A 25,938-nucleotide genomic window follows, 5' to 3' on the forward strand; every position below is an offset into this window, starting at 1 on the left:
AGTCTGGTGGATATTTCTTTAAATCGACATGAAAAAACGACATTCTATAAGACATTCAGCTCCAATTTTTTGGAAATCTGTTTTCACCGTTTCTGGCATGGGTTTAAAAATGGCATCTTTCCAAAAATGGGCGGAAATGATTTTCCATCGTATTTGCTCCATTTCATCTTTGTATTTGTATCAGATACAACAATACGCATGTCAGAGGTTAGGGGGTTGTGTTTCCGGTAACCCTGTACAAGTGACATCATGGATTAGATGTCGGATTTATTACTATCTAACCAGAACCAAAATAAGTGATTCATCTAAATTAGAACCACCAATGTTTCAAATGCTTTTAAATTTACAGCTTGGAAGGTTGCTATGACAAAAGGATACCATTCCATGTTTAAGAAATTGTTCCAAGGCCTGAAAGGAAATCTATTGTTTCTTCTAAATGGATATTTAAAATTAAGCATGCTGCTTATGGTAGCATTAAAGCCAGATTCATAGCTAGAGGATTCTCTCAGAAGAAGGGAATTGTTTATGAAGAAACCTTTGCTCCAAGTTGCCAGATACACCTTTGTATGAACAATCCTAGCTATTGCAACATTGAAGGGATGAAAAGTACATTAGATGGAAAGATTACATAAGAGGTATATTTGGAACAACTTGAAGGATTTGAAACTCATAACCCTAAAATTTTTGTTTGTAGGCTCAAGTATGAGAGAATTGACTTGGACCTTCATGGGTACACAGACTCAGATTGGGCTGGAATTGTTACGGATAGGAAAAGCACTTTAGGATGTTGTTTTAGCAATGATATCTTGGATATGCAGAAAGCAGACATCAGTAGCATAGAGATCCACATAAGCTGAATACATTGCTGCAGCAATGGCCTCTCGGGGGCAGTTTGGCTTAGAAAGTTCTTGTATTATTCATTGTGATAATCAAAGTTCCATCAAGCTTTTTGTGATAGGTCCAAGCATATTGAGATTCCTTACCATCATGTAAGAGATATGGTAGATAGGAATTTTGTAAAATTAGAATACTTTTGCACTATAGATCAGACAACAGATATTCTTACCAAACCTCGCTTTAGAGTGAAGATAGATCACTTTAGGAAAAGACTTGGTATGGTTGAATTATTATAAATTTGTATTCTTTAATTCTTAATGAAATAATTTTTAAAATTATTATTGTCAGACTATTGACTGTTATGGGCTTCATCATTTGTGTTCATTATCTAAGAGGTGACGATCTCTGAGATAATGAACACTTGTACAAAAGGCATTATGAGCGATGATGATCTCTTAGATAATGTGCTAAACAATAGAGATCTAATGTAAGATCTAGATGAGTTCAAGATCACATTGTGATGTAGACATTGTTATGCCTATGAGTCACAATTTGGATAAAGGAAGACTTTTTATTCTCCAGAGTTTATCTTGTGTTCTGGTAGATCTCAACTCAGGATCATGTTGTGATATAGGATCATGTTGTGATATAGGAATGCCAGTTCTTATGAATCACAACCCGGATAAATGAAGAACTTAATTGTTCTTCAGATCTTATCATGTATATTGCATTACATGCAATACTAAAGTGATAAGTCAAAATGTGATATGACTTAGTATCATATGTTAAATGATACCACTTTTTTCAGAAGATTCAGATAGATATAGAGTATCAATCTATGCTTATCCATCATAATTGATGATGCTAGATATGTTATCTCTCAATATGATTATCAAGTTAAGAGGGAGTGTTAAATATTAACATGATAATCCTACTGGTCTGAGAAGTGCAGACCGCACCTCAGTCTTCTTCCATTAATATCATATGTTAGCCTTTAAATGAACTAGACTTGACATAAGATAGGCGGCGATTCTTGGAACAAACTACATTTTGTACTAACCATAACAAATTTGTTATGTTAGTTAAGCAATTAACTATTTCTTGAGGTGCCGATTATCTCAAGTGGTGTTTGGCCGACCTAGGGAAGGTCATGTTCCTTTAAGGAACATGCCCGTTGGTCTTGATATATATGGTAGGCATTATTGTAGTTTGAGGTTACACAATAATAAGAAGTCTGCTCTCTCAAGCAATAATACCTATATGAATACATTGCAGATATAAATCAAGTTCAGATCAGAGTTAATGAATTTGCAGAAACTTTAGAGCTCTAGCCATCCACAAATAATTTTAATATCGAGCAGGTTTCTCTGGCTGCATTTTCTATTCTTTCCTATTTGTCTGGATTTTGTATCTACTCTCTTGGGTGATTTGTAGGGACTTAATGTAGTCATATTCATGAGATCAGTAGATTTACTTTGCAACATTCTCATAATTACATCTTCCTTGTACAATTTTCTGCTCCATAAGCTTAAATATTTAAGGAAAAAATTATTAAGTTTTGAATATATAGTGAATGATATAATGAGAATATTAACAGTTAATTATTTCAGTCTAACTAATTAAACATCTGACAACTCATATAATGTTAATGAAACAATAGAAAAACAAATGTAGCTACACAACATATTAAAAGCAAAATACGTGAAGAAAGTCTTAAGAGAGAATCTACAGCACCAAAGAGATACGAGTTTGTATTTATCCCAGTAAAAACTACTGATTCCTTTGGAAGAAAAACCTTCATTGTCAAGAAATATCCAAACTTATATTAATTACAATAAAAATGTTTGAGGTTTTTCCCTTCCTCCATTGATTCAAATCAACTTTACCTATACAAAAACAATTATAGTATTAGAGCAAGTCTCCTCGGCTGCAAACTCCACTGTTTTCTATTTGTTCTGGGCTTTGTAGCCACTTGCTTGTGTTATTTCTGGGGACATTATTAGTATTCATATTTCTGAGACTAGTTGACTGGCATTGTGTTATTCTCATAACTAGTCTTCAATTTGTTTTTCTTGGGTACAACTATGTATTTGTACTTGTCATTCAATATCCCTCCTATATTCTAAGCTAGTTTACATTTGAGTCTTTGACTATATGTATCTTCACAATTTTTTGTTTTAGTGAACAGATTAGGTTAACTTAAAAAGCTACGCCCTCTTCCATTTTCCTTTCCTAAAGAAAGTTAGGAACATTATTTTTATTAATATAAACAAATAAGAGAACTAGGTCAATGGGGTTTAAAGAGTACTATGTTACCAAATTCTTCCCTGGCAACCCCAAAGTTTGGTCCAGTCTTGTAAAAGTCTGGTCCTTGTCATATTCTTGCAAAAGTCTGCCCAAATTCTGTCAGACAAATGCGGCACAGATTTTGTCATTCTTATGGGGATTTGCAAACCTGTTGCAAGACCTAGGCTGAGTTTTGCGAAAAATGGATCATTTTGGCTTTTAAAAGTTTTTTTGGACTATTTTAGTTAATCCAACCCTCCAAGTGTAAAATAGACCTCTAAAAAGGCCAAAAAAGTAAAATATATGTTATTTGGACTAGAACATTAATATATATGGTGTTGTGTTTTTCTATGTTGTTTTACTATTAGCATGGTGGTGTATGAAATTATTTTCTGTTGCATACATATACATATAACATATGTTTTTGTACAAACAAACCCGAAATGAATTTGAACCACACCAAAACAATTTGAGCAAATTTCAAACCCGAACCTTGAACTTGCATCCAAACCCAAATCCGAACCAGCAACTTAGAAAGAGTACAATCACTGAGGAAAGAGAAGCACAAGGGTACAAAGACCCAAAATGTGCTTATTAAAGATGAGAGTAATTAAGTCTTGCAACTAGATAAATGGTATAATGATGATATTAATTATTGATTGTTTCAATTCGATTAAAAATCTAATAAACTATATAATGTTAATGAACTTAAAAATAAACAAACATAAATAAATATATCAATATAAACAATAAATATATGTTAATAAATCCTTAAAGGAAAATCTTCCACCATCAATGAGACCTAAGCTTGTTTTAATCACAATAAAAGTGTAAACTGATACAATGTACTTACATCTTTGATTAACAATAATCTGACAGCATAAGAGTATCTGCAGAAAAACCTTCGAAACTCTATCCTATATCTCCATTATTTAGAAATATTAGCTACAAGAAATTGGAAAGTGATATCCTGAATCCATGTCACAGCAAATATCCAATGCCCAATAGTCATGGGCATACAACATAGAGTTGAAATTAACTTCTTTTACATTTTATACACTTCTTACACTTCCTTTACTTATCATATTGACCAAATTTCCAAATCTAGATGCTTTGTGATGGCATTTAATGTCTTGTCATACTATCAAATTTTGACCTTTTCAATGTAATCTCCACGTACAATGCTTTTGTAAACAATATCACCAAGCATATTTTGGATTAAATAATGCCCCCCCTAAAATATGGACTTATCATTTTACCCACTCCATAATGTTTGGAGATCATCGTACATTAATTTCTGTCTATATATTAATCAGGACTTGAGATTTACAACACAAATGGCACACCTATATTTAACATTGAGATTTTGTCAAATTATAGATTTTATTATTAGTATTACCATCAATATACATATTTTTCTTCATTAAAAATTATCATTGATGTAACGTAAGGCAAATCATGGGTTGGAGAGGCCTCTTCAAGTCAATGAATAGTGAGATGGGTTGAAAGAAAAGCATGTTCGAAATTATATCATTTAATCTTTGAATACAGAAACTGAATAAGCTAAAATGCCTTTTGTTGTCTTTGAATGTATTTGATTTGTTGGAATCATTGATGCATAGATTCTTATGCTACATATTATTTAATGAATTTGGTTGCAAGGAATAATAAGTTTGTAATTAATTTCAAATATATTATTTAAATTATTTCTTGAACCATATTTTTATACTTACAATGCTAATCTTACATAAAAGAATAAAAAGCTTATTTGAGGTGTTTGCAAATATCCATAATCTTGGTTAGTTTTCTTCCAAGAAGTATATTGTATTGACTCACAAATTGATTAGCTATTGAACTTCGATCAATTACTACTGTTTCTAATATCTATCTTTCTAAACTTTATGGCCTTGCTTGGTTTGTCTTTATCCACATATATCTGTTTCAAAATATTTTGCTTTAAATCTCTTGCTAGGTGTCAACCTTGCTTGGTTTGCCTTTATCCATACATAACTGTTTTAAAATATTCTTCTTTAAATTTCTTGCAGGATGTTTATGAAAAAATTGCTTCTAAGTGGCGACATGTTCGTTTTGAGTCGACGGTAATTTTTTTTTCAGGTTCATGAAAATTTCTAATATGCTAATATTTTGTTTTTCCTCAAACAGTTGGCAGATCACATTTTCATTATTGGAAACAAAATCAAGGCTCTAAATTGATTTCTTTTAATAAGTAAAAACATGCCACTTTTTGAGAGACAAGAGAGGGTTCTATAATGGGATACAATAAAGAAAAAAGTAGTTTTCAAAGAATACTATCATGCCAATGCCATAATCCCTCACTCTTCTTATGTCCCAGTGCCCACACAATCCCAATTAACCTAAAACCCTGCACTCTTACCAACTATACAATATACAAGTATTTCGATAATATGTTTTGCTAAGAGTCGTTGCCGATCCAACAAGTAGCAAACAAAAAATGGCCTTATGAGCTCCCATATAACTGTAGGTTTGACCAAATACGTGTCATGGGTTTTGGGTCATTTGTTCTAGCACGAGTCATCCACTTGGACATTAGGGCTTCATATTTAGACATTGCTAGCATTTTGTAGTTGCTGCTGAATCTGTTTCACCACAGTTTCTGTGTTGTGTACACTTGATCTCCCACATTTTGTGCCTACATCACAAAGTAAGGAGACTCAGATCCAACCTTGACTCAGCAAGAGTAACTCGACTTGTGACCTAGCTCAGACTCGCCTGTAACTCGGCAATGACTCAACAAAGTGAGAAAACCCTTGAAATTTAGAGATTTTTTAAGATTTAAAGAACATTCCATGCACCCATTATTGAATAAAGTTTAAAGACACAATTACATCATGAAATAGGAGGTAATTTGATCACATACATGAACATACATTGATTGCATAAGTACAAAGGTAAATTACTAAATAATAGCGAAAAGAAATAGCAAACACAATTGGAGTAATTTATAAATGATGTAACTATCTAGGAGGCATAACTCTCTAAACTTGATAAACACTCTATGCTGTATAATTTCCAACTTCCAAACTAAATTTCATAATTTAGTCAACAAAAGTTTGTGTCAATGTAGGATCCAATTGTAAACAAAGAAGCATACATGGATGTAATAAACATGATGTGCTTAGGCTTGACATTAATTGTATATTCCAAAAATAGATCCACTTGTTCTAGGGAAAACTTTCCCAACCGGTGATGGCAATGGTCTAAAATGTTGGAAGTCTATTAGGCCATATATACAAGATTTTATTTTACATACTCTTGCACAAAAGTTATTTTTTGCCTGTGTTCTTGAGCAGTACCATTTGATAAAAGCTTGAGAACCAATTAAAGGTTGCAACCCATGCTGTTCAAATTCCAACCAATAAAAGGCTTAAAAAAGGTCCTTATGACTACATTCAATTGAGTAGTCCAAGCTCGAAATTGAAAATAAGATACTTATACTAGGCGCTACCACAACAAAAGAAACCCATTGAATGTATCCAATTTGAATGACCCTAATACCCAACATCTCATGAAACTTTTGTTTCATCTTGTTTACAAAATGGAGTTTGTTTTGCATGGATGATGTTTCATTGGATGGGTACCAATTTGATCTATTGTTCACAAGGTCATACTAGTTCAAGGAGTAAGTAGACACCCAAACCATTGTGATCTTCATGGCCTTCATATTATGTGTACTTTCTTCATGAGGTGGCTGTTTAACACTCCCATACATTGTACTCTCTCCTAACATTAATCACTACCTCACAAATCCTTAGGAAAAAAATGTTGCCCAATTGTTGCAATTTTTTTTTTGAAGTCCGGACTTGCCTCGCCTCAGTTGGGTCATAGGCATTGTGACCTACGAGTTAGGAGAGTTGGGCGAGTCAGTCCAGTTAACCCGTTGAGTCAAGGTCACAGGTCATTTTGACCTGGCCAAGGTAACTCGACTCGCCGACTTGGATGACTCGCTTGACTCGCGGCAAGTCTCATTACTCTACTACATTTCCAAGCCTTCCATGCCTCCTTGATGATGTTAATGTATAATGGTTCAATGACCCTAAACACTAAACCCTAAACCCTTGTTTGGTATATACAAACCCTAAACCCTAAACCTATGATGTTTGGTATATACATTGATGAACTTGAGACATGGGTGGATTTATCAGTGTTGTGACATAGGTATGGCTAAGACTGAGATCCATTTCCTATTCTAGTGTCTAGTCTACTATGAGATTTGAGGGAGGTTCCATTGCTTATTGAGAGAGGATAGGTCCCTATCCTCCTTCAGGTATGAAGATCAACAATGCCTTGCACTCTTTGAGAATTTTCCCCCGCTGGATCTGTATCCCTTCTTCAGCTTATCAGTTCCTTCTTCACTCCGATTATCTCTCCTAGAGGAACCAATTTGTCTGGGAGCCCGTTCACTGCTACCCACATCAGATTGGTGAGACTATGCAGAAATCACACACATGCACCATCACCGACAATGACTCTCCTCTCTATGACGACCAGTTTGGACTTCTCCGCACATGGATGGTTATCCTTTTGTTTTGAGCTACTTTTTGACGACTATGAACTACTTCTTGTTTCACCGTTTCATAGTCTCTCTTGTATAGTATTGTCTCTCTTTATTTGCTTCTTGCTTTGTTGGTTTCCTTTTTCTCAGACACAGTTTCATGGTCCTGCTGCCTTCCGGCCTTTGTTTGTACTTTCAGTCCCTTAGGCCCATTTGTAGTCCCTTGTTGGACATTAATATTTTATCTTATCTTATCTTATTAACATTCTCATATCAGATATCGCAGCAATTGCATAGATAAATTGTCAATCAGATATTGCAGCAATTGCGGAAAGCAATATTATCGATTTCATATTCTTATTGTTTATATCAGATGTAACATCATTGTACTATCACTATAATTGATAGAGAACATCATATAGATAGATATCTCGTATCAGTATGTGTGATGTCCCCATGCCAGATCACCTTTTTCTTTGCTGTTATTCTTCAAAATTTGACTAATAACATTTTATTGTTCTTTTCGTTTTAGCTTGGGATGAATATTCTTCATACTTCATTCAAAACATCACCTTGATTCTTTAGAATTGAATCCTTGCTTTTCAACCGTATGAATCTTAAGTAATTCTGACACTAATTACAACACCATATTTATTTGTGTAACATGGGCATTTTGTCAAACACTTGCCAAACACTTGTAAGCTGTTATCATTCTGAACCATTAATTTCTTAGAGACCTTAAATCAAACTCTTTAAATCTTCTCTAGATAAGGAGATTACTATTCTGACTTGAAATGAGTAGTTTTTATGATAGACTTAATAGAAATCCACCCCAAGAAATATATAATATGATCCTATATATTCGTTTGTATACAGGCCGGTATGAGTAATTAGATTTCAAAACTCTATCAGGCTGACATGATTATAACAATTTCTATCATTAATCTTCAACTTCATTCAGATTGATGCCCTGTATTGTCTTTGCACCGTGTTGGGTGTATAGTTTGCAGATTTGTATGCCAACGTGTAGTGGTGACGAAGAGTCAGATTGAACTACGATGTTTTTGATCGCTGATTCTTGTCTATCCTTATTCTTTCTACGCTACTTGTAGTTATCTGTATATCTTGACTGGATTGCCGATGCCCTCCAAACTCTCTTCCGACTTTGTATTTGCTAAAATCTCCAATTCATATTCGCTCACTTTGTTGTCTGTATGGTTGAATGATAATTATGGTTCTTATATTTCTGTCCAGTTCAGAAAGAATAAACCATGGACAGATATCCATATGCTAACTGCTACATGAACAAGTTGACAATCAGCTTGGTGAATATAATAAACACTTGAATGTGTTTGGATATAATAATGGTGGTCTTCAGATACTCCCAGATAAATGTCATTGTGCTGGCTAGGCCCAAATGCAATTTGTGATGAGTGTGAAGGGTTCAAACTCTCTGCTTGGTATTCTGATTCCCTGATGCAGCTAATGTGTCATCTTTAAAAAGCTAAATTATAATATCTGTACCATTCGTTTCTACCTTGGTCGATGTCTCCATGCTGGATGATTGGGTTGAATATTTATTGATCTGAACTATCATTTCTTCCATGTTCAACCGCAACTACTTTTGGCCGTGTAAGCCTTTCTAATATCCTCAATATTTTAATTTTTTTTGTTCATGATAGAAGTTGATAATGGATGCCGTCTGATGATTCATGTCTGCTGATGGGTTGATAATATTTTAGAAAGGAAGAATTGCCTTTATATGCTCCTCCGTCTGTAATTTTTCCTTACTCTATGATGACCTCCTCTATCTCTTCTTTTTCCTTATTATTATTTCATATATCCTTCCCCCGATACTTCCTTATCCTGTTTGATTCTAATTAAATATCTTTTAAAAATCAAATGGTAACACCCTTTGGAAAGGACATATCTCCTTATTGTCTTAATCTACTTTTTTTTAATTCATTAGTTGCCAACTTATGCATTTGATTTATTTATTTATTTATTTTTTTATAATTCAATTTCATATTATTATTAAGATTATAATTTTATATTTTATTCTAATTTTAGATATATATATATATATATATATAATTATTTTGCTGATATTCTTATTTATCTAATGAGATCTTAAATATATTATCATTATTTTATTAATTCTCCATTATTATACTTATTATACTAATAATATATTATTATACATTAATAATTGGTTATGTCAAATTATTTAATTATTATTTATGATTAAATCGTACTTTGGGGGGGGGGGGGGGGAGGGGCATTACAGTATACTAGACATTGCTATTGACATATTGATATACATATCATTTTGCATATATTTATATTGTTTACATTGGAAACAGCAGTTGATATCTCATATAATCTTCATTAACTTGGTCTAAGTATCTGATAGAATAACTGTGAGAGGTTGGTGTAATTGTCCTGGCTTTCTGAGGTAGCCAAAAAGGGGACATTATATAATCAGCTTTCTATTGCTCTGCATTTGTTCATGCCTCGTTGTCCTTCAACTTACGAAGTACCTTACACAAACTGTCTGAATGCAAGATTTCATTTTTTCAACAACCCAAAGCTTGGTGTCCATGGCATCCATAAATAGGCACAATTAAGCTTCCTCTCCATCTATTATTGGTGGGATTCCCTTCATCCATCACCTGCATGCACAGTAATGAATTGGATTTACTTATTGGTGGGCAGGTCAGTTAATGATATATTCAAACAACTGCAGAATTCTTGATTGCTTAACATGCTACCCTAGTCATCCTCGAGCAGAAAGTTCATGTCAAACCAAAATGCTCTTGAGGAATTAAATTTTGACTAAGTATGAACATTGAACAAACTTTGGATGGCCTTTCATAATTTAGAATGCATAGGATGTCCGGACATCTCTGTAATTTCTTGACTATATTTGCAAGTCACCATCTTATCAATTTCTTGATTTGTGAATTGGAAAAATTCACAAGTGGGTTAGTATAAAAGATATTTCTTTTGGGTTCTTAGCCAAATAACTTAGGCCAGTTCATATATTTCTAATAGATATGAACCCTAATTCATTATCCAAGTGTGGATTTTCAGATATTGAAGTCAACAATTAATTGTACCACAGACATATAATATAGAATTATGATATACTTATGTTTTACACACAGGTTTTAGATTGGGAATGCCTTCATAGTGATTAGGAATATAGTTTGAGAATACGGGACCTGGAAAAACTTGGTAAATCCAAATTTTTCTTGAGCTTTGCGAATTAGCAAAAACTAGGCAATTTAAAAAAAATAAAAAAATGTAAAAACTGATAAAGTAATCTTAAGCAGCCCACCTTAAACTAAATTTACAGAAGTTATAAGTAGTTTCCCCAGTATTTATGAATCAAAAAATGAATTCAATGCACATCATATGTCATATGATTATAAATGAAAATCCATATTATTACTTTTAAAAGCTTGTTTAATGCAAAACATAGGTTCAAACCAAATTTTAGTTGTCTCTTTTTGAAACTAGAGCAGGGGCTCGGGTATACAGCCCCTAGTGGAGTCAAGGGCAGTGCCCCTTATGTGGCTATACAGACCAATGTGTTTTGAGGGTAGAACCCCTAGTGCATTGGTTGGTAGGATACAAGGTAGAGCCGAGGGGCAAAATCCTCAGATTAAGGCTTTCAAGACCACTTCAACCTTCAAAATATGTTAGTGTTTGAAGATTTTGTCAACATGTTGGAGTGAGAGATAGAAGAAAAAATTGATGAAAAATGATTATATTTTGACAATTTTTTGGGTGTGGACTTTATTTTTTGCATTAATAGGCACTTGTTTTGTTGTACTCATGGTTTTGTTGAGTTTACTTGTGCATTATTAGTTGAGAAATTGTAAATAATTACAGCCAAGTTTACTTGAGAATAACTCTATTAGGGATTCTGTTTTGCAACAACTAACCAGTTTGTGATTTTCTTAGCAAGTTTTTCTAAACTATGGTTAGGAAAACCTTCTATGACTAACAAGATCTTTTCAAAGTGCCCAATGTTGTATTTATCTCTTTTTGGCTTGACAAAGATACTATTAATTTCATCATGCTTTGTAAAACTCATCAAGAGATTGCCTCTAGGCATAGTGGTATTCTCTTAACCTTTTGAATTTTTAACATCTATCATCTTTGCAACCAATTCAAAACTGTGTCTTAAATCAATCATTGTTTAGTCTTCCATCAACTATATTAAAATCAAATTAATTCTTGTACATGTTCCATTTATCTCATTAATATTTAATCCCTTGCAATGCTTCTCGAATTTCATGATTGCTTATTTCTTTCTTCTTTAGTCAAGAGTATCTCAATCCTCATCCATGAAACATTTCTAGCAACCCAAGTTGTAGGTTTGAGTAGAATTTTTAACTTTGGTGACAATCTCTTTTTTGAGGTTCCTTAGAGTGTAAATTGGCATTGTGATTATTGGAATTGTTTTATGCTATGGTCCAATCCAAATTGTTTAGCTTATAACATAACTTTTAATTGCATTTACAAACTTTAAATTTCAAGAATTGGGCTACGAGTTGTGAGCTCAGCAAGTTGGATACCAAATTCAAATAACTTAAACAAATATTTTGAATATTTTAATGCCTCTTCTTGTTTGATTGTCCACCACAACTCTCAAGAAGAATATAGGTCACTATCATGTGGGGTGACTCTTTGTTCTCACCAAGAAGCCTAATTAATAATTTTTTATTATAAATCTAGATGCTAATTGGATTTTAAAAATGGAAGCAGAGTAGAAGCTAGAAGTCTCTTCTGTAGAGTTTGTCCGTTTTTTACTACTTCTCATTTGAATTCAAATCCTTTTCTTTAACTATCTCATAATTAACAATCTCGTTTCATTTGAGTTTTTCCTTCAAGGCTGCACAAAGAAGGAGGTACTTGGAGATTGGTACTGATACTCCTATTTTTTGAAAACAGGATCCAAGAGTACTTGGGGATGCCACTTTTTGATAAAATTTATTCATTTATAGAAAATCTGAAAATTTAGTTGACTAACTATAATTTAATGATACTAAGAGACTATAACCAAATATCCCCCTACAACCATTGAAATCCCCAGTCATTTCCATTGGTACAGCTGCTCTTAAATTATTAGCACTCGAAATGATGCCCAAAACTATTAGATCTTTCATCATAAATTACATTTCAGCAAACATATTACCACAAATAGGCCAGGTCCTAAATCACATAGAAGTTGTTACAGCAAACATGTAAGAGCTGGCAATCCGAGATTTAGATCTGCACACAATCCACAAGCATAAAAATGTGTGCCACCGACCATTGCATATCAGGATTTTCCATCGCAAGATCAGATTCCACAAAAAAGGTTGGGAAACTTGTAAGAACATAGTAACCTGATGAGAATTCAGTATAAGTTGAGAAAGAGTTGACCAAATAGGCTACGATCCTAGAAGACAATCCACAACTAGGTCCTAAACAAGTACGCAGTTATGCAAGATAGAACTCAAATAATTGATGAGTCATACGACTGATCACATTGACCCTACAAACTGGCAAACTAAGAAGAAACTAAAACATAAATGTTTTTGTTTGATGCAAGATTGCTAAGAACCCTAGATCCTCTTGCATGAGACACCCAAGGTTATTGAAAAATGAATCTCTTACTTTGATGCTAAGTTACCAATTCGTCTGGGAATAGGGTAGATGCGGGTGCGGATGTGTTTTGATGCTTAGAGGTGTTAGGATGTGTCGTGGAAGCTGCCAGGAATCATGTTTCCCTCCTGTAGATGTGCGCGGGATGCTTGGAAGAGCATCCAGAGAGAATCGGTTGAGCATCCGATGCATCCCATGAGCATTTAGTCATTTTTAGTGCCTAGTCACAAAAGTGACTTATCAAAGCTAATGTTTTTGCTCAAGGAAAGGTTGTTTTGGGGTTTTCATCCATATCATTGCTATTGGTGATCACGTTTTTGCATTCCAAGGGCAAAAACGATTCATGTTCTTGCATATTAGGAATACGTTTTTTTCCAAAAAAGTCTAAGAACATGGTTATTGGCAAAAATGATTTGTGTTTGATGATTATTGAGTGTGTTTTTGGCATCCATATCATTCATATATCTATCACTTGCAAGATTAAAAGAGTCAAGTTAGTTGTTTGTGGATTCCAAATTAATTGTCTTCAAACCTACCAATCTTCCTATTTTGGCTCTTTGATTTCCAAGTAAGTAGACATTTTCAACTTTGCTCAACTTTTCTTTATGAAGAAGTTGCAAATTCTTTCCCAAGGACTTAAATGCATTTCACTTCATTCCATTTTTCACCTTTTCATGCAAGTGCATCATTTCACTCCACATCCATCATTACCTGCGATTACATGTAATCTCATTCTCCATTCTCACTTACACGCATTTTCATCCTCCGAACCCAATTGTACATTTGCATCAACTCATGATTACATGTAAATTACTTTACATGTAATCGCATCTAGAGATCCCAATTTTGGCTAATGGTCACTCTTTAAAAGTCAAAAGTCTTCATTTGCACGCATTTCCATGTGCCTAGCCTTCATTTCTCAAAGCATTTACATAAGGACTCATTCTTTTCCCACATGCTTTCATCTCCTTGAATTGCATTTCAGCCTTTGCATATGCCTAACATTTCATTCATGGTCATTAGACAAGATATTTGAGTATTTGATCCATTCTCCAAGCATTTTGCCCTTGATAGATACTTTGTTGCTGATCCAGAGTCAATGTATTTATGGAATCAATATCCTCTAATGATGTGTTCACATTTAGAATTTCGTTGCAGCACAAGATATGCCCTCATCCACAAAATCCAAAGAAAGATGAAGTCCCAATACGACAAAGAGTTAGCTCATGCGACTGCATCTCGAGTTTCATCACCTCTAGATAATGTTTTTGATACAGAGATTGGGCACATTGACATGACTGATTTCTTGCAAAGGATTGAAGGCCCTACAAATCGAGAGATGATACATATCAAGAAGAACAATATTCACTTGGTGTCTACTTTCCCTATCACTGCCCTGGAACCAAAATTTGTTTTGGGATGTGCAAAACGTTTTAGACCAAAGTACAAGACTATCAAAGATGCAGATGGGAAGGTTATTATTAGCCTTGATCCCAAGGTTATTGAATAGATTTTCAAGGTACCTTAGAGTGCAAAATGTGTGGAAATGATAAAAGAGATGTCACAAGAGATATGGAATGATAGTAAGGCAATAATAAATAAACTCCTACTGGCTGGATTCTAAAAGAAACAATTTTTCAAGATGACCTAAAATGCTTCACAGATCTAGTTTTAAGCCAGAATGCAAAGACTTGATTAGTCTCCTTTGTAGAAAATGTGGTCTCAAGGATTCCGGTGATTTTGAGCTATGGATGTACAAATTCATCTTTCAGATCTTCGACAATGAAGAACCTATCTTCTGAGGTGAGCTTATCAGTACCACCATTTGTGAGTAGTTGCTTAATGTGGGAACCTTAGCACCATTTTACATGATCTCTTACTTGGTCTACATAACTGCATCCATGGGATTTTTCTCGGGTCTTTCCACCGAAGGGTATCCGCTACGAGTTCCCATCTAGGACTACTATGATCAAATCACCTTGGTGAACAACAAATATCACTATAGGAGAGTCCAAGATGCATTTTTTTGATATTTCTAGTATTTGTTTGATAAACGACTGGTAATCAAGTGAGTGTCACATGAAGCTTGGAATAGGGTAAATCAATTTGGTTCTATCTTTTTGCAATTTCCAACTTTCACTTATTTGAGAGTTGGCTATTTCAAAGAAGAACCATATACTCTGCCGAGATATGCTACAGATAAGATCATACTAATGGAATTAGCCTGACAACTTATGGAAGCACAGTTATATCAGAATACTCAACATAGGCCAAGATTTGGTATGACTATAGCCTAACCCTTGGTAATTGGTCAGTATATGATCAATTTAGTCTATATGGCAAAAAATATGGAGGTAGAACTTCAGCTTATCACATTGAAGAAGTTCAAGGCTAGGTATGATTTTGATTACCTAGGAATGCACTTAATGATCAAAAGAACGTTCACCCATGTCCATTGCATAGAGGACATATGGATTGTCTTGGGCACAAAGCTGGACATCATAAGGATGGACTACTGCAAACTCACTTTGGAGCAGATTATTGATCTTAATATGCTTGAAATACCATCCAATCTCTAGATTGAAGATGACGGCAATATTCTTGATCCAGAATACCATCATGCTGGTTTTGACAAGTAGTGTCCTTTTCCTATACAGTGGCAGTAGAAAAAGGCATATCCATTTTTGATAGATTTCAGTTTATCTTTGCAAATACCGACAAATGTTTAAAAATCAAAGGCCTAAAAAGGGTGAATCCTAAGCTCGGGGTAGACTGTGGTAGTTTAAGACCACTTGGAAGGAAATCCCAATTGAAAATTTCCAGCAAAGATGGTGCATCTTCTTCCGTTCCGGCTAAATCCCTCAAGTTTTAGTTGAAAGGTGGAAAGGGGTCTAAGTCATCTCAAGAATCTTTACAAGCACCTGTGCAAGCTCAAGAACTTGATGAGGAGGATGAAGAGGAAGAAGGGGAGGTTATGATTATTTCTCCTTCCCATCAAGATCCATCCATTCAAGAAACACCTTTGTGGGTGCTATAGATGATGATGTGGATTCTTTCTTCATTGTTTTCATAGCTACCATTACAACCTCGGAGGTGAACACATTAGCACTTCCTATCTCCTCAACAACTCCTATTCTCACGGTTGAGTAGTGCAAGAATTTGGAAACATATTTGAAGAATTCACAACACTCATAGAAGGTCAAGTTTCCCAACTTGATACCTCGATGACTGGTTTTGAAGCATTCATGATAGAATCTTCTCATCATGCACCTCTTAGTACAACTGTGAAAACTGAAGCATGTTTAATCACAACGAAAGTACAATCAGGATCAAAGTCAATGGTTACCACTGTATTTGATTCGGCAGATGAAAGTTTTAGTTTGCTTGCTTGCTTGGACAAGATCACTATGAAGAGAAGGAAGGTTGTGCTGCCCCCAAATAAGCTTCCTATCAAGAAAACTAAGTCTAAATCCTTGAAAGACAGGATTGTTTTCACAGCTACCATTACAGCCTCAGAGGTGAACACATTAGCACTTCCTATCTTCTCAACAACTCCTATTCTCACGGTTGAGTAGTGCAAGAATTTGGAAACATATTTGAAGAATTCACAACACTCACAAAAGGTCAAGTTTCCCAACTTGATACCTCGATGACTGGTTTTGAAGCATTCATGATAGAATCTTTTCATCATGCACCTCTTAGTACAACTGTGCAAATTGAAGCATGTTTAGTCACACCAAAAATACAATCAAGATCAAAGTCAATGGTTACCACTGTATTTGATTCGGCAGATGAAAGTTTTAGTTTGCTTGCTTGCTTGGGCAAGATCACTATGAAGAGAAGGAAGGTTGTGTTGCCCCCAGATAATCTTCCTATTAAGAAAACTAAGTCTAAATCCTTGAAAGACAGGATTGTCTCAAGAATTGTAGTGGATTTTGAAAAGATTAAGTTTGTAGGGTTTGCTGAACCATTGGTGGTCAAATCGGTTGAAGAACTTAACCGTTAAGATTACAAGTTCACCAAAATTGAACTTGGTAAGCAATCATGGTTGGGTTGTCTACAAGATGCTCATGATGTACTTGCCAATGTATCAAAGAGAAATTATGAGTTATGGGAGAAGAAGAATCAGCTCAAGCAAGAGGTTACTCACCTCTTATTCCACAACAGTCTTTGCAACATGTAGTCACTGCATCTCAGACACCTCAAGAGAAGCGGAAATGGAAGCAACAAAAACTTGGTTTGGATAAGTTGTCTCTAAAGGAGTTTAGGTCATCACAGATGCGGTCAAAATCCTTGAACGTATTAGAGGTATTGAAGAGATGCTGCATGACCTGATTGCATCTCTGAATCAAGAAGCTAATACCTTCAGAAAATCTTGTGTGATTGGGATGAAATTGCCAATTCTAGTTTGGACAACCTGGTTGCATGTGATGTTGTCCCATCTTGCGAAATGTTCTATAGGTGTCACAGACTCATGGGTTACAAAAATAGATGTTGAGGAAACTTGTAATAAAGTTGCAGGCAACCTTAGAAGATTGTTGGTTAATTGCACTTGAGGTAATGTGCAACTTGGAACAAGTTGGATGTCAAGTTCTTACTGAGCATGAAAACTTGGTCACAATAAAGGAGATGACTTCAGAATATACAATCAAAATTAATGCTGATCTAGATTCTGAAGATTTTGGTTCTCACACAATGAATAAGTTTTCTTTGTACAAATCTTTAGCAAAGCACCTATATGATTCTCTTGCGGCAAATTGTAAAGTTGTAAAATCAACATATGTCGACACAATCAAAATAGAAGCTATTACAAAGACAATGGAAATCTCAAATCTTCCTACTGTGCGTGATGTTATCATCATGTTTAAGGCACTTAAGAACAATGCTTAGGATTGTTTCACTTCTCTTCCATCTTCTTTCTTCTCTTTTTCAAGTTTGTAGATTGAAGAGGATGTATTGCATGAAATTGTGTACTTACATGTAATACAATTTGCATGTCCTTATGACATGTAATCCAATAATTTATCTTGTTAATTAGACTGGGTCAAAGTTGGTTGAGTTGCTCCCACTTTTTCCTCCCTTTTGTCAACTCCTTTGCCTATGAAAGTGAGTGCCCCCTCATTGTAAAAATCATCTTTTGGTGTATGCCAGAAATATTTGTAGAAATTGTGCAATCAAAACTTTGATTGTGTAGAACTATTTTGAAAGAAAAGTAAATAGGAGACAATTGGAGCTGATTTTTGATCAAATGCAATTGTGATTAGTGCAAGTTGGATGTAATGTTCCAACCCACGCAGTGACTCTAACAATTTCTTTCTACAATTCTGGAAGGCAGGACAGTATGGAGTATGGATGTACAGGTGCCAATTGAAGGCCGTGCGGTGGCTAGATGACTGGACGGAGTGATAATCTGGGGTGACCGTACACCAAGGATGGACAAGTCCATACGACTTGATGTAGGTGAAGTTCGTAAGGAAGATAGGTCGTACATGGTGGATGGCACAACGGCTATACGGAGGAGGCCGTATGGCAGGAAGAGAGGGCCATACGGTAAGCCTAATTGACTGTACGGTGGGACTATGTGTTTGTATGGAGGGTGAGGAGGGCATACAGTGAAGGGGCCGAGTTTGTGTGATGAGAGGAAAAATGGAAGGTGCTGAGAATGGTCGTATAGGAGAGTCGTACAAAGAGTGGAGGAAGATGTGTGGAAGAGTGAAAGGCGTTGCCTAAAAGGGAGGCCATACACTGTACCGTGGGGACTGGAGATAGACAATCGAAATTCGTAGGTGATGGACAAAGAACTTTGCAGACTAACAAATTGTGTAAACAAATAGCAAGATTTAATGCAGATGAATAACAATTGGAAATACATAGGAAAAAAGAGTAGATCAAACCAACATAATGGATATTCGCAATACGATGGTGCTCCGACTTGCCAAATTCGAGCGAAGTGTTACAGGTGAGGGAATAGGGTGAGGGTTGAATCCCACCGAAATTGGGACAAACCAAATACGGAAGGTCTTTCACTTCCGAAATGGTGAACAACAGAGAACTCCAATAGGAATTCACAGTACATAGAAAATAATCCAAATTGCACACCTAAAGACTACCTACAAGCTGTGCTTAAATTCTCGTCAGGAAACTTTCCAAGGGTGTATAAAGATAGCCGACGACGACACAAACTACAAAAAAAATAAATAAAATGGGTTCGAGATATATTAAATCAATCGGCCCATTAACAAGGTTTAATTAAATACATTTATTTTATAATAGGGACATTACATTGGAAGTATTGACTTTGATTTGCATTTGTTATCTTTGATTCATGTGTTTTTTGTGTTCTTGATAATTGATATTAAGAAGCAATCGGAGCTGAAGCTTTGACTGGGAGCAGTTGTGGTGATACATAGACTAGGAGCTTTGACTGTAGCTTGTATCTCCTTAATTCACAAAAATAGATAGAATTTTTTACTTTTGAAAGTCTTTGTGCCCCAATAGTAAAGGTTATTCTTATAGCATAGATTAAGACTAGAATTAGAGCCAAACTGGTACGCTTTGAGCTAGCCTTTGAGTTAGTGTTGGTTTATCGGTATCACCATTTACAACTTTAGATAGAACTATAATTAGAGGTTTCATCTGTCATGTCCCCATTTTTGGAGGCAATTTGATTTAATTAATTTAATTAATTAGGTTGTCCAAAATAATGAATATTTTATGAGGATGACTAATTAATTATTTTAATTAAATAAATAAGTGGTATTAAGTTAATTATTTATAAAGTTATCAAATAAATAAATATTAAAAGGTAACTTTATATTTAATTAATTTAATAAAGTGACTTGAATTATAAAATATTTTATAAAGTCACTTAATAGATAAAATAAAATAATGTTCTAGAAGCTTTTGGAGAAAGTGGAGAAAAAAGAATAAATAGGCACCCCAGGCTTCATTCTAATCATCCAGATTTGTTGTTGTTGATGTTGATGTTTGTTGATATGCATTGTGGAGCCTAGGGTTTCTGCAATAGTCACAACTGGCCATTGAGAACGAAAACTCTCAATTGGTACGCAATTTTGAGGGTGTGAAATATCACTTGAATTATTGCAGCTGGGAGGAAGATACTTCAGTCTTCTATTTGTGCTACATTGAGAAAAAATATTTGTGGCCATTGAGAACGAAAACTCTCAATTGGTATGCGATTTTGAGGGTGTGAAATATCACTTGAATTATTGCAGCTGGGAGGAAGATACTCTGGTCTTTTATTTGTGCTACATTGAGAAAAAATAGTTGAGTACAAAAAGCAGGCCGAAAAAGGAGTTCGAAAAAGCAGTTTGAAAAAGCAGGCCGAAAAAGTAGTTTGAAAAAGCAGGCCGAAAAAGCAGTTCGAAAAAAGCAGTCCGAAAAAAGCAGGCCGAAAAAGCAGAACCGAAAAAGCAGGTCGAAAAAGCAGGTCTGGAAAAGCAATCCAAAAAAAAAAAAAGCAATCCAAAAAAGAAAAGAAAATTATTATAGCCATCTACAATCAGGGGCGACAGCTAGAGAGGCACGACTTGGGCACTTGAGGAGGTTATTTTCTGTTCAGTGGTATTGCAATACATCTATTCTCTAAGGCGACTTCATATGCCAGGTCTGATGTGTATTTTCATAGTTGCCTTTCACTATAGAGTGCTGTTGTGATTGTCATTTTGTATCAAACCTATCATTCATTAATAGATATATCATTCATTTTTACATTCCTCACAATGGTATCAGCAATCCATGGCTTTAGTTGTATTTAATCATGCATGTGATTAGTGTATTGCTATAGGGGAGTATTGAAGTTAAATATTTGGTGTTGCATTAGTTTTCATTGGCAGCTGAAGGTGCATATTACTTTACCAGCAATCATCATATTTTGATATCTTTGTAAATGCCAAGAGTCTTGGCTAACTTAGTATGAATATTGTATTGGATACTCATTCCCAATTAAGGAGATACAATTGCTGGTCATTAATAGTTGTCTTTGAGCGTTAATATATCATTTTTTATCAGCTAGTTAGCTTGCATACCAACTGTTTGTTAAAATACCAGTTGGCTGTAGGTGATCATTTTCATGATTAGAAATCATATATGCATTCACTATTGCCAAAATTAGTTGCATATTTATGTTAGGTCATTGTGTAGACATTTGGAGTCTTTTGTAAGCATTCTCTTTGAGGCAAATCCAAACAAGAATCACTGCAGCAATCTGAAAAGTTATATCAGTCAGAGGACCCTTGCTTGCAAAGTGTTTGACGAAATGTCAAACAACTGAAGTATAAAGATTTTTGGTGTTGGAAGAAGTTATAACCTATTGGGGTTATTACATCATCTTGCCCATTACTCGCTCTATGGGCAAGTGGATTCTTTTCTAAAAATTAAGAGGAAAGAATATTGGTAATACCCTTTCAAAATCTCTTAGCTTCTTGCTTACCTTGAGTTGATCCAATGAATGGTGAGAAGGGGGAGCCTTCCCTTTAAGGTAGGAAAGACTCTGTCTCGCACGTTGTGGCTGGCCTACCTATTTAGTGACTGAATTTTACGCAAACTGTCCGTTGCAAAATATCCCCCCAACATGACCTACATAAACAATTTTCATACTAAGAAGAACAAGTGGGAAAATAATTTCAGCCAATACATTGAAACCTTGGACATGATAAGAGTGCAATTGGATACCTTACACAAGATAGAAATGGATGAGCTTAATTCACTAATGGTTAGGTTCAGTGCATTCATGGATAGAGAGAAAAGCAAACAATCACATCTTGGAGTTTGGTTCTGTGGATTAGGTTGCTAGGTTTCAGCCTTATTTGTATTCCAAATAGCTCTTCTTCCTAGTGCCACGTGTCAACAATAAAGAAACCAATCATTCAATAGTTAGTTATTCATTTGTAATAAACCCTAATTAAGGTTCTCTTTTGTAATCTTGGCCGTCAACCTTGGATCAATTGGGACCATTGGTTTGTTGTTTGGAGCCTATATAAATGCTTCTCATTTCATTTGTTAGGGGAGATTTCGGAGAACTTTTTATAGTAATACTTCTTAAGAAATAGACAAAGTTCATTGAAGTTTGGTGGATATTTGTTCGCTTTTGCAAGTTGGTATGGTTTCTTGTTTCTCACTAAATAGGTTTCTTTTACAAAGTTAATAGCAAATGAATGAGTGTTGATAGTACTAGTTATGGTGAAATTGGCAAAAAAGAAATTAGTCAAGCTTTAATTCTTTAAAAAAAAGAAATCATCCAAATATGTTTAGGGAAATTGGCCAAACTTGGAATTAGGTTAACATCCTAGGACAATTACACAAGTTACAAGAACAATTAGGTTAACTTGGAGTCCCCTTGGTTACCACATTACAAGCCAAACTTAGTCTATCCTGAAAAGAAAATTACTCACATTAGGAACCTATGAGTCGACTTTGTGATCACATAGTATAGTACATTGGAGATTTTGTTCAAGAGAGAATAGAGTACCCTTTGTTATTGTATTCTCTGCGTTGAGGGGTGTCACAAAACACTCACCAACAGGTTATAATGTACAGCAGTATTACAAGCCTAGTGAGATTGGTCTACAAGATATCTGTAATCCGAGCCACTTCTTAGGAGTACCAACAATTGTCGAATATTGTTGACCATTCTGGAATCTAATGAGTTCTTGAACTCTTTCAATGAAATATATTGAGAGGGCTACCTCACTGTGTGTAATTAGTACACATTCCGGATGATTCTTAAAATTATTCTGACTACACATATTCATATAAGGTCATTGGACATATCAAAATGTCAAGATTCCTAGTCTTCAAGAGTTATTTACCTGTGTATTGGTTGAAGGTAAAATAGTGGATTGTGATTTGCTTCTAATTATCAGACAATTTAAGGCAGTCCAAAGTATCTTCAGAACAAAAAATTCAAAGAAATAATGCTTCTATTCTCAGGTACTTCTACCTGTTCAAGCTCCTTGTCTGGTACTCTTACTCTATTTATTTTCAATAAAGATTCTTGTTTCAGACATATATACAAACTGTGTACTTCTTTGGAAAGGAATTGAAGTAACTGATTTATTATCTTGAATCAATTTCCATCTTTTAGATTTTTAGATTATCCAAGCGGGTGGAAATTGGATAGACTCATATAGAAGTCTTTTGTCTTCAAATGTTTTCTTTACTTTCTTGTGTTTACAAGTGATTTGATAATTTTTTAGTTCTGGAAAGTCAGGTTGGAGCAGGTTTGCCTGTCATAGTCACCTTGAATCGTTTAATAGCATCTGGTGATCCTGTGCATCTCATCATGGGTGCTCTTAGTGGTAAGGCATTTCTGCTGTTTTTGATTCAAAGCTATATGATATTTTTAAACTTTTAACTTTTATTAAACCACATTATTGAACATTTGCCTGGTGATGTTTTGATTATTGTTGCCTGTGCTAGGATTGATTTGGTAATGATTCTATTGATTGTTAAGATTGTGGCAATAAAGCCTTCATTTTGAAGATATTTACCATGCAGGTACACTGGGATATGTAATGAGTGAGCTGCAACAAGGGAAGCATTTTAGTGAAGTTGTTCAAGCAGCCAAAATCTTAGGTTTTACTGAACCAGGTTAATATTTGTTTAATTTATGGCTTTATGCTGTAATATTGTGAGTGCCTACCTTACATTTCCTGCATTTAAGGCTATTTACTGGAGTCTTGACCTATAGTCATACTCTTTGATAAACTGTGGAATGAATATTTCTGCGGGACAAATCAGTTAGCTGTGGTAGATGTGTCTTTTGGCAAGTTATTGACTGACAGTATCTATTGAGATGATTGTAGATCCGCGTGAAGACCTGAGTGGTATGGATGTGGCAAGGAAGGTTAGACTTCAGAACCATATACTAATTTTTTTCTGTGATTGGGACATAGATAATAGTAATTGGAACGTATATTCTTTAATTACTTTGTGCACTAAAGTATTTATTCTAACGGAGTAGTTTTGCTTTTCTAATATTCATATTGAGTAGAGAAATCATTGGACAGGATTTGAAGAGATACCGTTTAAAACTTTTGGACATAATCTAGTTTACAGGAATACAGTACATTGGAAACATTTTCTGTTGTTATGGATGTTCCGTTGCTACAAATAGAAGAGGTTGACAAATTAGTAACCAGTGGGATTCAGTCTAACTCTACAATTAAGATCACACATGGAATAATAGGTTGCTATGGCAGCAATGATTTTTGAAAAATTGTTAAGAGTTAATCGGAGATGTACCATTATATATATTAATTTGTATCTTACATGAAAATCAGGGATTGATCCTAGCTCGGTTGCTTGGTTGGCGAATAAACATGGAGGATATTGAGGTTTATTATTTCTTAACTCATCTTTTTGTATGCTAGCAAGTTTATGAAACAAATTGAACAAGACCTATTAATCTTGTATCATAGTTTTGATGTCAAGTGTGTGAAATTTACTTTCTTTCTCTATTCCATAACTTGGTCAGGTGGAAAGCCTCTTCCCTTCTGAAATGGGTCCAGGATCTATGTCAGTTGAGGATTTCTTACAGAAAGGCCTCCCAACACTTGACGAGACAATGGAAAAAAGATTTAAGATTGCTGAATCAAATGGCAATGTCATCCGCTATGTCTGTACAATCGGCAATTCAAGGTTTAAAGTGATAGCCTCCATCTTTTTTTCAGCAAATCCATATATTGCTTGGAAGTTTGACATTTAAACATGGAATATGATTTTCAAGTTATTATATTTTACAGTCATTAGACTGACTCGTCCAACCCTGAGTAAATCTCATGTTGAAGCTTGTAGATGAACTTTTTTAGTTTACATTTTCCCTTCATTGCATAAACTTAAATTACTAAAGATTTGTATGATTACTAAAGTGATTAAATGTATAACAGAGATATTGCAAATAAAAGATCTAGAACACTTGGTCTTTGTCAACGGAAAGTCCTTGTCACACATTTAATTACAATAATTGTAATTGTGCATCCTTAGAGCTTAGCAAGTTGTCTTGGATGTTCAAGACATTATGGGGATCTAGATGAGGAGTCCTTCCTCCCTCTATTCCTTTGTCCCCAAAAGAGGGATGTTACCTAGTTCTTACATTGTAGGGGAGATGCCTTGGTGTTTATTGTTGAAAAACTTGGAACCGACAATAACTTAGCTGACTCAATTTTTTTTAAAAACCCAAGACTTGGGAAAATCATGACAATAACTTAACAAATTCAGCAACATACAAAAATATACAAATTTCAAAAACTATTCTTACAAAACACACATATTATGGATTTCCTTCATATAAATCAAATTTAGAGTTCATTACATATCATTGCTCAAAGATAGGTCTTTAGACTTGCTAGATCTCATACTATAATGTCCCTCACTGGATGGCACACTTGGAGATGAACAAATCACATAGTTTTACCTTCCAATCCTAGGTATGATGACTGTCCGGTACCAAGATAGATGGGTGTATTGTTTGCTATGCTCGTAAAGTGTGAAGATAGATAGCCATACAATTATGAAGAGAGCAACCAAATGGTGGAGGGGTATGGGAAATGGCGTACGATGTGAGTGTGTTGTGCAGGTTGTACAAATGCAAAATTGATAGC

General features: G+C 34.8%; 1 protein-coding gene across 1 annotated transcript in view; it reads left to right on the forward strand.

Moving 5' to 3' along the window:
- LOC149552339 (Glyceraldehyde-3-phosphate dehydrogenase-like family protein) overlaps positions 1-25,938 on the forward strand; it is a 244,872-nt gene that overhangs the window by 105,603 nt on the left and 113,331 nt on the right. Inside the window, exons 5-10 of the mRNA XM_089787872.1 lie at positions 5,169-5,222; positions 23,547-23,634; positions 23,834-23,926; positions 24,142-24,182; positions 24,619-24,672; positions 24,813-24,976. Coding sequence (XP_089643998.1) covers positions 5,169-5,222; positions 23,547-23,634; positions 23,834-23,926; positions 24,142-24,182; positions 24,619-24,672; positions 24,813-24,976 — 494 coding nt within the window. The remainder of the gene's footprint in view (positions 1-5,168; positions 5,223-23,546; positions 23,635-23,833; positions 23,927-24,141; positions 24,183-24,618; positions 24,673-24,812; positions 24,977-25,938) is intronic.

Source organism: Cupressus sempervirens, chromosome 6 (assembly GCF_028749045.1).
Source record: "Cupressus sempervirens isolate cs-2001-9-10 chromosome 6, ASM2874904v1, whole genome shotgun sequence".
Taxonomy (NCBI): Eukaryota; Viridiplantae; Streptophyta; class Pinopsida; order Cupressales; family Cupressaceae; genus Cupressus; species Cupressus sempervirens.